Consider the following 13415-nt stretch of genomic DNA (forward strand, 5'->3'; position numbering starts at 1 on the left):
ACACAGAGCACTTGGCATTTTCTGTCTGAATTGCACTTCAGTTCATGTGGAAACTTGAAGAAAAAATGTAGTTTGAACCGCTCGATTTGCTTCAAGGTAGACTTTGAAATACATGAACCTCAGATGATACTAAAATTAAAGAAAGACAGTCTTAAAATGACAGGGATTTTAAACCAGCATGTCTAAAATAACCCTTTGCTGAGTCCTTGGCCACTTAGACCGGCCAATCATAGCGAAGCATCGGCCAACTATCCGGCTCTGCTCCATTGCTCATCCAATCTTTTCAGATTTTCTTCTTTTTCAGGCTGGTTTTTAAGGATTTGGAGCTCGTCGTGGACTGAAACGATTTGTAATAGTGATACCCGTTAACCGGAGAGGTTGAAAGGAGATATATACGTTTCTGAAACGTTACGTTTCTACCTAAAAACCTGTGGAGCTAACATTAGCGGAGTACGTTAGCACATCGTTAACTATCCTTAGCACATCTGTGCTACGCTAGCTGCTGAAGTCATGCCGTGTTATTTGTCAGGACGTGCAGTTAGTGACAGTGTGGGCTCCGTGGTAACGTAGCGCCGACAGCTTGACCGGGTAGCAGCGGGGGGGCGGGGCTTAGCAAAGGGTCAATTGTGCTTCTGTTTTCTTCCCGGATGTCCGTTGTCATATGACTGCGTTTTCACTGGAGGTCGATGCAAATAACTGGACATACTCGACAATTTTTAAAGCCCAGTTTTTCAGTATTGGGAGACTTATCACTCTATTCCTCTGGATGACTCGTGTGTGTTTCTCTTTGATTTCTTTAAGAAGCATGTGATCTGTTCAGCAAGAAAAGTGCCTCCTCAGTTATTTCAAAGTGCAATATCTAAATGGAAGCGTCTCTTATGGATTTGCTCTGTGAAATCAGTTGACATACAGTGTGAAAGAAACAGCTTCCCCCCTGCTGTGATGTAATACCACGCTCATCCACACCGAGCTATAGATAGATTTAAAGGATTAAACGCTTGAAAGGGAGGCTTTGTCTCAAGATATCGAGAATCAAATAGTGATGGGATCCTGCCGCTTCCTCTGTTCAACATTATCTTCAGTAAATTGGACTTTAAAGAAGCCGTTTCACTCTAAATTACATGAGCAATATTTCAAATTGTCTATAAATGACTTAACCGTGCCTTTCTGGGTGCAGCTGCATCAAAGCTTAATCACAGAAGACGTTTGAATTTGTTTTATTCCGTCTTCTCTGAATCAGAGAGCCAACGGTTGCCTCTCAACTCGCTATTACACACCACATTGAATTCAGTCATTAAGGGCTAATCCATCATTTCTCCCTTTTTGGCGGCAGCCTCAGTGCAACACAATACAACACAGTGACAATATCTGACATTAGCTGCTCGGGAAATGTCTTCTTAAATTACTTTTTTTCGAACAATTTCATCAGCGTCGTTCTCCTTCCTCTGACATTTTCTTGGCTGAAAATGGTGAACTCTTCATCACTGTCACTTGCAAAACCTTCATATTTATGTCAATATGATGAAATGATTTCCCAGCTGTGGTAGAAATGGACACAGATGCAATGTTACTGCTGCTGCATGAGACACCACAAGCCTGTTTGACTCTGATAAACTTGGCTGATACGTTTAAAAACACTTATTATTTTTGACGACTAAAAGAAAACCGATAAGCAAACCGTTTGTTCCTTTTTAGGTCATGGAGATAAGGTTTGCTGCTGGGTAACAATACAGTGTAATAAACAAATGGACCGATCACTGGATGAGGTAGTTTATATGAGGAGCATTAAAAGTATTAAAATATATATATATATTGTGCAGCATTGTTCTGGCAAAAATGCTTCACATTGAAGGACGAGGAAAACAAAGAATATTAGAACAAAGTGGACACAAAAAGTTAAAAGAGAAACAATTAAGTATAACAAAAAACAAAACACTGGGTTGAATTGAAAGAACTTCAGAAAAATGAAAGCCACATGAAGAAAAACTAACGTATGAAAGCTCCATTTCATTAAATAAAATACCACTTTAAACTGAGCTTCTCCTGAGATCGAGTGGAAGATGCGCTTTTTACTTTTAATGGCCGTGCTGTCCTTTCGAACATCGCTGAGCTCTGAACATCTGGCATCATCCGACTCTTTGATGAACAGTCTTTGAGGTGTTCTCGACATCACTCCAACGTCGAGTGAACAGCAATTAGATGCAGAGACACGGATTCATCGAATCCCTCAAATCCCTTTTTTTTTTTTTTTTAAAGAATCGTTACGCGGCTCGCGTGTAACGTGCTAACGTAATTAGCCGTTAACTCATCATGTAATGTGGCAGCTGATAACTCAGACTGTTAATCAATGCTCGCTGAGAGCAACGCGGGACTTAAAAATGTCAGCCCGTTAATCAATACCGCTCCTGGAGCTGTAATTGCCGATCCAGCGAACGATAACTCATCTGTTTTGTTTCAGGTCCGTCTGTACGAGTGGACGGCCGAGAAGGAGCTGAGGACCGAGTGTAACCACTACAACAACATCATGGCGCTCTACCTCAAGACCAAAGGAGACTTCATCCTGGTGGGAGACCTGATGAGGTCCGTCCTGCTGCTGGCGTACAAACCCATGGAGGGCAACTTTGAAGAGGTGAGGAAGACTTAGTGAGGAGAGCTGCGAAGGGCGAACAAGTTAAAGGGCTTATATGTCGGTGCTCTCCATCAAAAGAGGCGGTGGAGACATAAATCAGGTTTCTTCTCCCTCTGGTGAAGGCTGCTGGTTGTGGAAACACGTAGTAGGTTTATATTATACAGTGATGCTGTCACACATCAAACGAACATTTGGTTGGTGTCTGTTTATCCACACTTGCATGTTTTAGCTTCTCGCTGGTGTATGAATGTTTTTCCTCTCTCTCTGTCTCTCTCCGTCTCTCTCCGTCTCTCGCTCTCTCTCTACGAATCATGGTAGCTGACCCCCCCCCCCTCGCCTTTTGATAAGCGTGTTCAAAATTGATTTGTGGTGGAGAGATGAAGAGATTTGAGGACGAGTCATGCAGGCTCTTGTGATGGCATGCTGTGGTGCAGTGCTCGCTGTAATAAGTGTGAGAGACTTGAATTTATTCTGAAACATGAAATAACTCAGAATGATAGATTGGAAAGAGGAATCTGTAACTGTTGAAAATACATTTTAAATCATTCTCTCCTTGAAGCAGCTAAAATCTATATATTTTTTTTAATTTTGTGCAGCAGGAGCATCGTGCAGCCGGTCGTGTGTTTGCATGCGTCCGTCAGTGAGTGAATGAGTGAGTGAGTGAGTGTGCACCTCGGTGTCTGTCCACGGCTAATCTCGTATTCTGCTGCAGCAAACTGCATAATGTTTTGGCGGCCCAGTTATGGCTCTCATTCTCAAGACCTCTTGTCGTGAAGTGAAGCCAATGCTGAAGTTTCTTAAAGCTGCATTCTCTCTAATGTCCACCAGGGGGCGACTCCTCTGGTTGTATAGAAGTCTATGAGAAAATGACTCTACTTCTCTCTTGATTTATTACCTCAGTAAACATTGTAAACATGAGTTTATGGTCTCAATCTCTAGTTTCAAGTCTTCTTCAATACAGCATGATGTGCATTTAGTACATTATGGTCCATTTAGAGTCACACAGACCATAAAGCAGGGGATGCTTTAGGGCGGGGCTACCTTGATTGACAGGTCAGTACCACAGCATTGTCCGGTCTGGGAGTTCTCCGTGTTTACGTCTTACAACTTTCACAGTGTGATATTAATACATGAAAGTTGGTGGCCTATTAATGTTTCAACGTTGTACTTCACTCCGTCCTCTTGTGTCACGTCTGGTTGTAAAAAACCAAGATGGTGACGGTCAAAATTGCGAACTCGTGGCTTCAAAACGTCAGTCCACAAACTAATCACGGTGACCACGTCCTCTCCTTATAGACAAGCTGTGAGACAGAGTCAGTTAGCAACCAGCTGGTGAACATGGCGGAGCATTTAGCAGCTGAAGAGCCAGAGATTTCCTTCAGACCAAAACGCTGTTTGTGGATCAGTTTGCCAGTTAACTTTCCTCTCCTCTCTCCAGCCGCTTCTTTTCGTTTGAGCGGTTTCAATCTCCTCGTATAACTCTGTAACACAATTCCTTTTAACTGTCGGATTCTGATTACTGTCGGGCATATACATCACCCACTGGGTACAGTGATGTGACATAATAAGCTACACTAGAACGTTAAAGGTCTGCACTTCAAATATTCTAACACCTCAGAGGGTTTTGTTCCTTTGGCTCTGATCACAATGCTCACAGAATACTTACCTGAACAGATAAAACAGATGTTTTGGGCTATTTGGGATTTTATTCCCCTTTTTAAAATGTCTTCAAGGGTATTTTATAAAGAATCTATCGCCCTTGTACTTGTTCTCAACCATACTGACTGTTTGCTGACAGCACACAAGGGCTGAAATCCATTATAAAGTGTGGATCAAGTTTGTTTTTTTTAAGTCTCTGCGCCAACGACCGGAGGCCGTGATGTTATCGGGATGTCCGTCCGTCCGTCCGTCCGTCCGTCCGTCCGTCCGTCCGTCCGTCCGTCCGTCCTGTCATTCCTGGGAACGCGACCACTCAGCAACGCTGGACAGAATTCCTTCAGCTGTGGCACAAACCGCCACACGGACCCATGAATAAACTGTTCATATTCTGGAGGTCAAGATCGTTGGTGACCTCGTGTCCGTCACATTCTCGCCAACGCGATATCTCAGGATCGCCTTGGGGGGACTTTATTCAAATTTGGCACAAACACCCACTTAACTTGCATTCAAGGATGAACTGTTTGAACTCAAGAAATCACAACCTAATTACAACAATTTACCACAAATATCTAACGGGATAAAATGGATGCAAACATGCATGTGAACTGCAACACGAGGTGATTCTAGTTTGGTATGAGAGTGTCTTTAAGGGTTTTTTAAAAAGTCTATTGTACCGAAACATACTGTTTGCATTTCAGCTCTTGTGTGCAGTCAGCATTTCTCTGCTCATAGATAATGTATTTACTTGGAGGCGAGAACTACATTGTTTTTTGCCCGACACCTCCGTGTTGTTTTTTATTTATTAAGAGCGGAGTTTCACTCGGAGCAATGCTCTCTGGGGTTAAGGGCCTTGCTCAAGGGCACCTCAGTGGTGGTAAAGCGCCGCTTTTCACTTTCCCCGCCCAGATTTATCCTGCCGGTCACAATTTCGCTCCTCCAACCTTTCAGGCCACAGCTCCTGTGTAATTCAACACATCTTGTGTTTGCTTGTGTGTCCTTTTTATTTATGTTTTTGGTCAGATTGCTCGTGACTTCAATCCTAACTGGATGAGTGCGGTGGAAATCCTGGACGACGACAACTTCCTGGGGGCGGAGAACGCGTTCAACCTGTTTGTCTGCCAGAAGGACAGGTGAGGAGAACATCAGGTCTGATTCTCTACACATGAACTGAAGTGCAGTGAGATTTTTTTCTGCGAGTGAATTTCAACCTTTCCGGTAATCGTTTTGGTCCCCTGAGCTGCTCCGCCGAGCTAAAGAGTGTCTAATTCACCGCCGACGTTTATCCACCGCAGTCAACATTATGTCATTAGGAGGCTGCTCTTTCTACTCGGAGTCCCGCGATGCTCTTTAGGGCGACGACATCATCGATGTGTTTCAGCAGCATTGTCGTTGCATTTGTTTTGGAAATCATCCCGAGTCGTCTCGCCGCTGAGCTTTTAGCCGCTCTGCTTCATTTCCCACTTTAGTCATTTTCTATGAGACGAGTGTTGATTTCATGGGAGAGGAACGATGTGGTCTGAAAGTGAGCGCGTTACATTCATGCCGCCACTTATTATGCATCTGATGCATCAGGTCGCACCATTCAATGCTTTTGACCTTTATTTTTGTACCACAATCTCGCTTCCTGCTGCTCTCTCCACTTCTCACCCTTTTATCCATTACTTCTCTATTACTATCACTCTTGCACCCCCCAAATACCGTATTCTCTTTGTTTTTACTCTTTCTGTTTGCTCCTGTCTTGACCCCGCTACCTTCCACATGTTCCCTCCCTCAATGTTTCTAACCCCTCCCTCTCCCCCCTCTTGTGCCCCCCCCCCCAATCCTTCCTGTGACCAGTGCGGCCACCACGGACGAGGAGCGGCAGCACCTGCAGGAGGTGGGGGTCTTCCACCTCGGGGAGTTTGTGAACGTCTTCTGTCACGGCTCGCTGGTGCTGCAGAACCTCGGCGAGAGCTCCACGCCCACCCAGGGCTCCGTGCTCTTCGGCACCGTTAACGGCATGATAGGTAGGCGCACGAACAATTACACACTCACGGAAGCATGTACACACACACACACACACACACACACACACAAATATTGCTGCAGGTAAATCCCCTGCTCTATGTTTGAGTTTTTACAGGGTTTCATTTGATCCAAACTGTTTAAATGAATCTTTAGCTTAGCACTAAGACTGGAAACGGGGGGAAACAGCTAGCCTGGTTCTGTCCAAAGGGAACAAAATCTCCCTCCGAGCACTTTAGAGCTCGCTAATTAACATCTTTTATGTTGTTTTTAATTCTGGGTTTTATGTGAATGTTGCATTTTGGACTATTTCTTGGCTGGAAGCAATCATCTACTGGGTTCTCTACTGTTTCCCTGGTAACTGGTTAGAGCCAAGAGATATTCCTGCACTTAACCCTCCGATATAACTCATCATCATTCTTACGACAACCCAGAAACAGGATAGCTGTGTCCGGCCTTTATGCTAAGCTACGCTAACTGAGAAATGACAGTGGTTATAAGGTAATAAGCCTATTTTGCCCTTGAAGTTAGTTGACTCAAGAACAGCACATTTCCCCACTTACCTCGAGGACGATCCAGCCGTACGCAGCTGAGACTTCTTTCTCTTTGATTCAATGACAGTTTGTGGAGCTCACAGCGTCTCCGGTGTTGTTTAGAAAAACACTGTCCCTGTTGCTCAGGGTGATCCACAAACATCTCGTTCTTTTGGTGGACAATAGTTCACAGTGACGGCAGTAAACCCACTGAGCAAACGTATATTAATAAATATATATTTGGTCATGAAATCCTGTGGAGGAAAAAGTTGGCTTCAAGTCAGCAAATGCAGGAAAGTCAGCACGAGATTTACTAGTTTACTAGTTCGCCAGCTGTTGTTGCATCTCATTTCCAAAAATAGGGAGTTTTTCAGTCCCGATTGCAGCACCTGGTGTTTGGTTATGGGCCGGTACGAGTACTGGTCCGATAGTGTCTCATTAATAAGCTCTATGACTGAGATTATTATTGTTCTGTTGAAGGCAACACCGAGCTTGACCTAAACATTGCTTACGTAACTGTTGAGATACATAAATATCAGTGTACTGAATTGTTTTTTATCCAAATCATTCGCCCCATTTTCACCAATCCAGCTGTGAGTCGGTGTCGGATCGATGTCCGTATCTGTGCATCGCGATCCCAAAAGTCAGCTGACTGCAGTCCCTAAGAGACCACTTAGAGAACACACAAACGCTTGCCAGAACCATTTATTCAGCGCTGAGAGAAGAACTGGTAGTTCTGCACCCCATTGCTCAGATTTAAACTAGTCTCTGTCATGCCGGCTGTAATGACGGCGGAGATGAAACATTGCGAGTGCACATCATCATCTGGACAAAGGCATTTACAGTCTCGCAGCGCCAACAGCACAGCACATTATTTCAGGAAAGTTTAACAGGAAATGAGAACCACCGTTGTTGTAGAAACTTTCTGCAGAGGTAGACCGAAATGGACTTCAGTGATTAATGAAGAAGAATGCCCCCCCCGAGCGCACGCTCGTCTTATCGCTCATCAAGATGGAGCGTGTGATAAATTCGATGTTTCTGTGGCCTGCAGGCCACACGTTTAGTCTCCCAACCAACAAGTGGAGAAAGCTTTAATAAACTTGTTTTGTCGTTGTGTGATGGATATTAACGGTGAAGGAGGCGAGAGTGAGAAAATGTCAACTCATTTTATCCAAACTGAAAGCTTTATAAAAGCATTTTGCTGCAGGTTGTTCTGGAGACGTTCAGATGAAACTATTGTTTGCATCTTTATGCAGGCGATTCATTCACTCGTTACTTTGGCACGTTCGTAGACTGGGCTGAACCAAAATGATTCACTTAATCCAAGATTAGTTCTAATCAGAGTTTAGCAAATGAGAGAAACCAGATTTAAAATAAGTGGAGCTCTGATGCACAATTTAAAAACTAATCTGTTCAGTTCAAAGCTCCTTAAATGCTGAGCTCAGCAGCTCTGTCTTTATTTGAAGTACTTGATTATTTTTGCAATTACAAGAGTTTGGACTCGATCACATTTTAAGTTTAAAGTTTGTGTACAAAAAAATGTAATTAAATAGTCAAAACTGCTTTAAATTCAATTTGTATTCATTTGAAGCTGTTTTTAAAGTTTGGTTGAATCGTGATTTATTGAGTTTTATAAATGAATCCCTGTTGGTGCGACCCGGCCTGAGAGTTATATGTTCTTTAGATTAGAACGTAACATATTAAAACTATTATATGAAAGTGTTATTTAACACATGGAAGTGTTGATTAGAGGACGGTTTCTGTCTCCTCACCTCTCCAACAGATGTTTGTGTTTGCCTCTATGTTTATATTTAGTTTTAGTTTTAGTGTCTCTTTAAGTGAAGCAGACGCTTCAGTGGACCCATGAGTGTCATGAGAGGTTTTCACTCTTAACTCATTTAATCCGTCCTCAAACTCTTCCACCTCCGCCAAGCTGAGATATAGTTTTATTCTACATTATGGATTTATTAGATATATTTTTATATTTTGCCTCTCCAGTATATTTTTCATAAATTTAGAAATGTCCATATTAATAGAAATATGAGGATGGGAACGCACTTAGTGACAATAATATAACCTTGTAATAATACTTTGTAGCTTTGGGTACAAATGCAAATAATGATGATAATTATACACAATGAAATGAAAAATTAAAACACTGATGTTCACCTGAATGAAAACAAACCAAAATGTAAACATGCAGGTGTTTTATAAACAATCCAGCTTTGTCATTCATTTTTGACATTTTGAAGACGAAACAAATCCATGAATCAAGAAAATGATCAACAGATAAATAGTGAAAATATGAATTAGTTGCAGCCAAACTGTTCCCGACACGTTCATGGGTTCAATGCAGAGAAACGAGCTCTGTGTTACAAACCTTCTTTGTTCACACGTTTGCCTTTTTGCACGCTGTCAATTTCAACGACGCACCCGCTGTCACAGATCTTTAACATTTAGAGGAAAAACACGCGACTCCTCGAAAGATCGGTGACTTTTCAGGAGAGTCTCTCTCGAAATACAACATTTTGGGATAGTCTTGAACTATTAATATCACACTACTCTGCTCCCAACGCGGTCTCAGCATACAGGCATGAAACGTGCATCGGGAGGAACTGCAGTCACACTAATGATATTCTAATTTAGTTATTATGAAGCTCGCTGAGGAGAAATCATCTGATGCAGCGAGGCAGCGAGGCGTTAATCTGTTGTGAATATAACGCCTTCGTGTTCTTGTCGACTGACGTGTGTGTGTGTGTGTGTGTGTACTGTGTGTGTGTGTGTGTGTGTGTTAGGTCTGGTGACGTCCCTGTCTGAGGGCTGGTACAGCCTCCTCCTGGACCTGCAGAACCGCCTCAACAAAGTCATCAAGAGCGTGGGCAAGATCGAGCACAGCTTATATCCTTCTTATATTTACACTTCACGCTCGCCGTCCGTCACGAGCGGCACTGAGCGACGTGTTGGTAGGCGGTGGACCCGGAGCGTGAAGTGGCAAAGTGGTGGCAGATGCTTTAATTGGCTTGGGAAGGTGTTGGGTATCGACATCGCATGCATTTAATAGTAGTCGTAGTAGTGGCCACTCTGCCAGAAGATCTAATCGCACGAGTTGAATTGTTTAAAGCTACTGTGAGGAGCCAGAACCAGGACTGAGAGAACAGAGCTGGGTTTTATTAGACCTCCCACACGTCTTCCTGCATTCGTTCTGTCGATTTTGCCCGGAAGAAAGGTCAAATATGGGATATTGTGTCTGTATGTTCGGTCCAGTCTCGTACCTGTTGCTGTACGACCTGTAGTGCTTTTCCTTGACTCCGGCGCACCTGGAGGTCCTTCCACACGGAGCGGAAGACGGAGCAGGCCACAGGATTCATCGACGGGGATCTGATTGAGAGCTTCCTGGACCTCGGTCGAGCCAAGATGCAGGAGGTCGTCAGCACTTTACAGGTAGGAGCTCCTGCTCATCCGAACTCACGTACAGCTTGTGGAACCAGGATTTAGCCACCGAAAAGAAATCTATATTACTTCAACTGTACGCTATATTCTGTTCTCACTGTCTGGATATGTCAATGATTAGCAACGCTTTTGATTTGTGATGCATTGGATTAAACACGGCAGCGCTCCGTCATACAGCAGCGATGTTTCATGTGTTTGCAACATACGCTACGAATAAGAAAATGGTTCAATCGGGTAGAAAATGATTTTTTTTTTAAACTAGAATTTCTGAAGCCACGGCTTTAGATTGAAGGCCCGAAAATGGTAGAATGCAAGATTTTGAACTGTAATGGTTTTAATGTGATTCAATGAGGACATTTTCGCCATTAAGGGTCGAAGTGTTTTGGCTACACACTTTATTCTCGACTTATTATAAGAGCTGAGGTTGAAAACGTACACACTGGACAAAACGTATGATATATGTATCAACCCAAAAGTCCCGAGTGAGACACGAGAGTTAATGTTACTCAACCGCTCCGTCATTGCCAGGATGTTAGCGCAGCTTATGGTGACCTGTAACAGACTCAAAATATGAAAGTTGAGTCAAAGACCCTGAGACATGAGCGTGTTATTAGAGCCTGGTCCTCTGCACAACAACGAGCTCAAACTAGAACCGTGCAGTCGTTTGTGTATTTGGCTCGAAGCGTTGTTCAACTTGCAGACACTTTTATTAGCTCCGTGAGCGAGAACTGGGAATAAATAACAGGTGGCGGCATCACTCTTGGCAGATAAATATACAGACATATTCTGCTTTGTGTGTCTCTTTACTCTCTAGGTATTAAAAAAGGAAATCACACTTTTAGCTCATAAACAAAGACTAATCCCTGTTTGCCTCTCAGGAGCAGCTGATAAAGATTTCTCAAGCCGAGCTCCAACATTTACTTTAAAAATAAAATATGCTGCATCCTCACTTCCATCCTTGTGCAGCTGAAAATATGCACCTTTATAATAATTTATTGTGTACTTGTAATCTTAATGTCTGAAATGTAGGATTATTCTCAAAATCATCATCTGACTATTAGCTTGATTGATTGTTCGGCTTTGAACAAATCAATCACAGTTTCCAAGAAGTTGATGCCATCAGATTTATTGTTTTTTGTAACAAAGTGAAGACATACAGTGAAGGGAGGTAGTGGAGGAGGAGGAGGAGGAGGTAGTGGAGGAGGAGGAGGTAGTTGAGGAGGTGGAGGGGGAGGTAGTGGAGGAGGAGGTAGAGGGGGAGGAGGTAGAGGAGGAGGAGGAGAGGGAGGAGGAGGAGGTAGTGGAGGAGGTGGTAGTGGGGGTAGTAGGGGGGGAGGTAGTAGGGGAGGTAGGGGCTCGAAAACAAATGAAGATATTCAATTTACTTTACTTAAAGACAAAGAAATGCAGCATAATCTCACATCTTGGAACTGTTAAATGTTTGACATTTCTTTTTAAAACGTGGCATTAACTATGAATTAATTATCCAAAAGGTTAACTAATTGATTAATTGTAAAATCTTTTTGCAGTTTTATTGAAAAGTCTTAATTGAAACCTTTTGAAAGTGCTAAATACGAGATCGGGAGCTCTTCTATCGTCCCTGAACGGCTCGCAACAAGATGACAGTTGAGCTGGCGGCTAGCAGCGCTAACAGCGCTAACAACGTAACAGTGCTGACAGTGCTAACAGTGTTAGCCTGAGGGGGCACTGCAGGGTGGGAGTTACAATAGCTGTCTGCTGCTGTATTCATGTTCTGTGTCCTGTTTATAAAGCCCTACTGGACAAGATGGTGCACAGCAGAAAAAAGACTAAAACAACCACCGTAGATGACGGTCAGGTTTTTTTAGCTGAGTTCAGTAAAATCACGTTGAGACACAGAAGAAACGTGATTCACAAATACGATGATAAAATGCACGATTTAAAAAATGAAGCCGTCAATCATACAGATAACAGATACAAGCTTCTAAATTCATCTTCACCTCCAAACAACTGAAGCAAAACAACAAGGTGGAGAGTGTCTGAAAGCATTGAGGAGGAGAAGGTCTTCCTCTCCACACGTTCCCGTTTATTTGTCCCATCTGCTGGGTGACGAAAGTGGCGCCGGCAGCAGAGGCTCACCGTGTGGTCGTTGTTCAATTGCAGATCGATGACGGCAGCGGCATGAAGCGTGAGGCCACAGTGGACGAGGTCATTAAGATCGTGGAGGAGCTGACGAGGATCCACTAACCCCGAACCTTAGCCATCCGGTCCCCCACCCTCCCCCGAGTGAGCAGAGGGTCCCGAGGAGAAGAACAGTATGGGTTTTACAGATTTGTAAATAATTATAAATAAACGGCGTGTGCATGTTCGTCCTTCAGACTTCAGTGATTTGTCGACCGGTGAGGCCCTGAAGCCGATGAGTGGCCCGCTTCATTCAGACAAAGAGTCTCTGGGGCGAAGTGCAGCCTGTTTGGACGACAAAAAGACCAAAGTTAAGACATTTGGTCGGAGTGTGTTTGCGTGTGTGATTGCGTCCGTGTGGAATAATCTGTGACTATAAATAGGAACAAACCAGAGATTTTCCTCACCAAAAACCCATCTCTGAGCGATCCGGGCGGGTCGAAGCAGTTAGAATATCCTCCTCACCCTTCAGTTCAAATCTGACTGACTCACGCTTTTCAAGTTTGTTATTGAAGTCTGGAGTAACCACGCTGTGTGAAAAACAAAAGGAGGAAAATGATAGATTTATAGCTATTTTGTCTCTGTGATGTTTTCTTTGTTTATTCTAATAAACTTTGCTTTAGTACCGTTAACCCCTCTGTGTCCATGCACTCGTTTATTATCTTGTTTTTACAAGTAATTCAATAAATGTCATTTTTGTTGGTCGGTTCACCACTTTGGTACAGACTCAATATATCAACAACTATGAAGGATTTATCTTGTGATCCTTGGAGGACAAATCCTAACGGTGATTTATGATAAAATACCTGCCAGATTATTCATGTGAATATTTGCTGTTTTTCTCAGTCTTCTAAACTATTCCACTAAATATATTGTTGGGTATTCAAAGCAAGTCATGTGAGTATGTCACCTTGGGCTGTGGAGAATTGTGAACAGCAACATATCTTGTTTTTATAATACAAATGATGATTTGCATCTCT

The 13415-nt window shown here is 43.1% G+C and overlaps 1 protein-coding gene across 1 annotated transcript in view; it reads left to right on the top strand.

The window, feature by feature from the left end:
• The window catches only part of ddb1 (damage-specific DNA binding protein 1), a 44888-nt gene extending 31821 nt beyond the window's left edge, over window positions 1-13067 (top strand). The window contains exons 22-27 of the mRNA XM_076078587.1: window positions 2459-2629; window positions 5309-5418; window positions 6125-6294; window positions 9621-9723; window positions 10143-10266; window positions 12418-13067. Of these exons, the coding sequence (XP_075934702.1) occupies window positions 2459-2629; window positions 5309-5418; window positions 6125-6294; window positions 9621-9723; window positions 10143-10266; window positions 12418-12501 (762 nt within the window). The 3' untranslated portion in view covers window positions 12502-13067. The remainder of the gene's footprint in view (window positions 1-2458; window positions 2630-5308; window positions 5419-6124; window positions 6295-9620; window positions 9724-10142; window positions 10267-12417) is intronic.
• The last annotated feature ends 348 nt before the right edge of the window (window positions 13068-13415 follow it).

This window comes from Anarhichas minor, unplaced genomic scaffold (assembly GCF_050575085.1).
Source record: "Anarhichas minor isolate MPS153535 unplaced genomic scaffold, ASM5057508v1 ptg000067l, whole genome shotgun sequence".
NCBI lineage: Eukaryota > Metazoa > Chordata > Actinopteri > Perciformes > Anarhichadidae > Anarhichas > Anarhichas minor.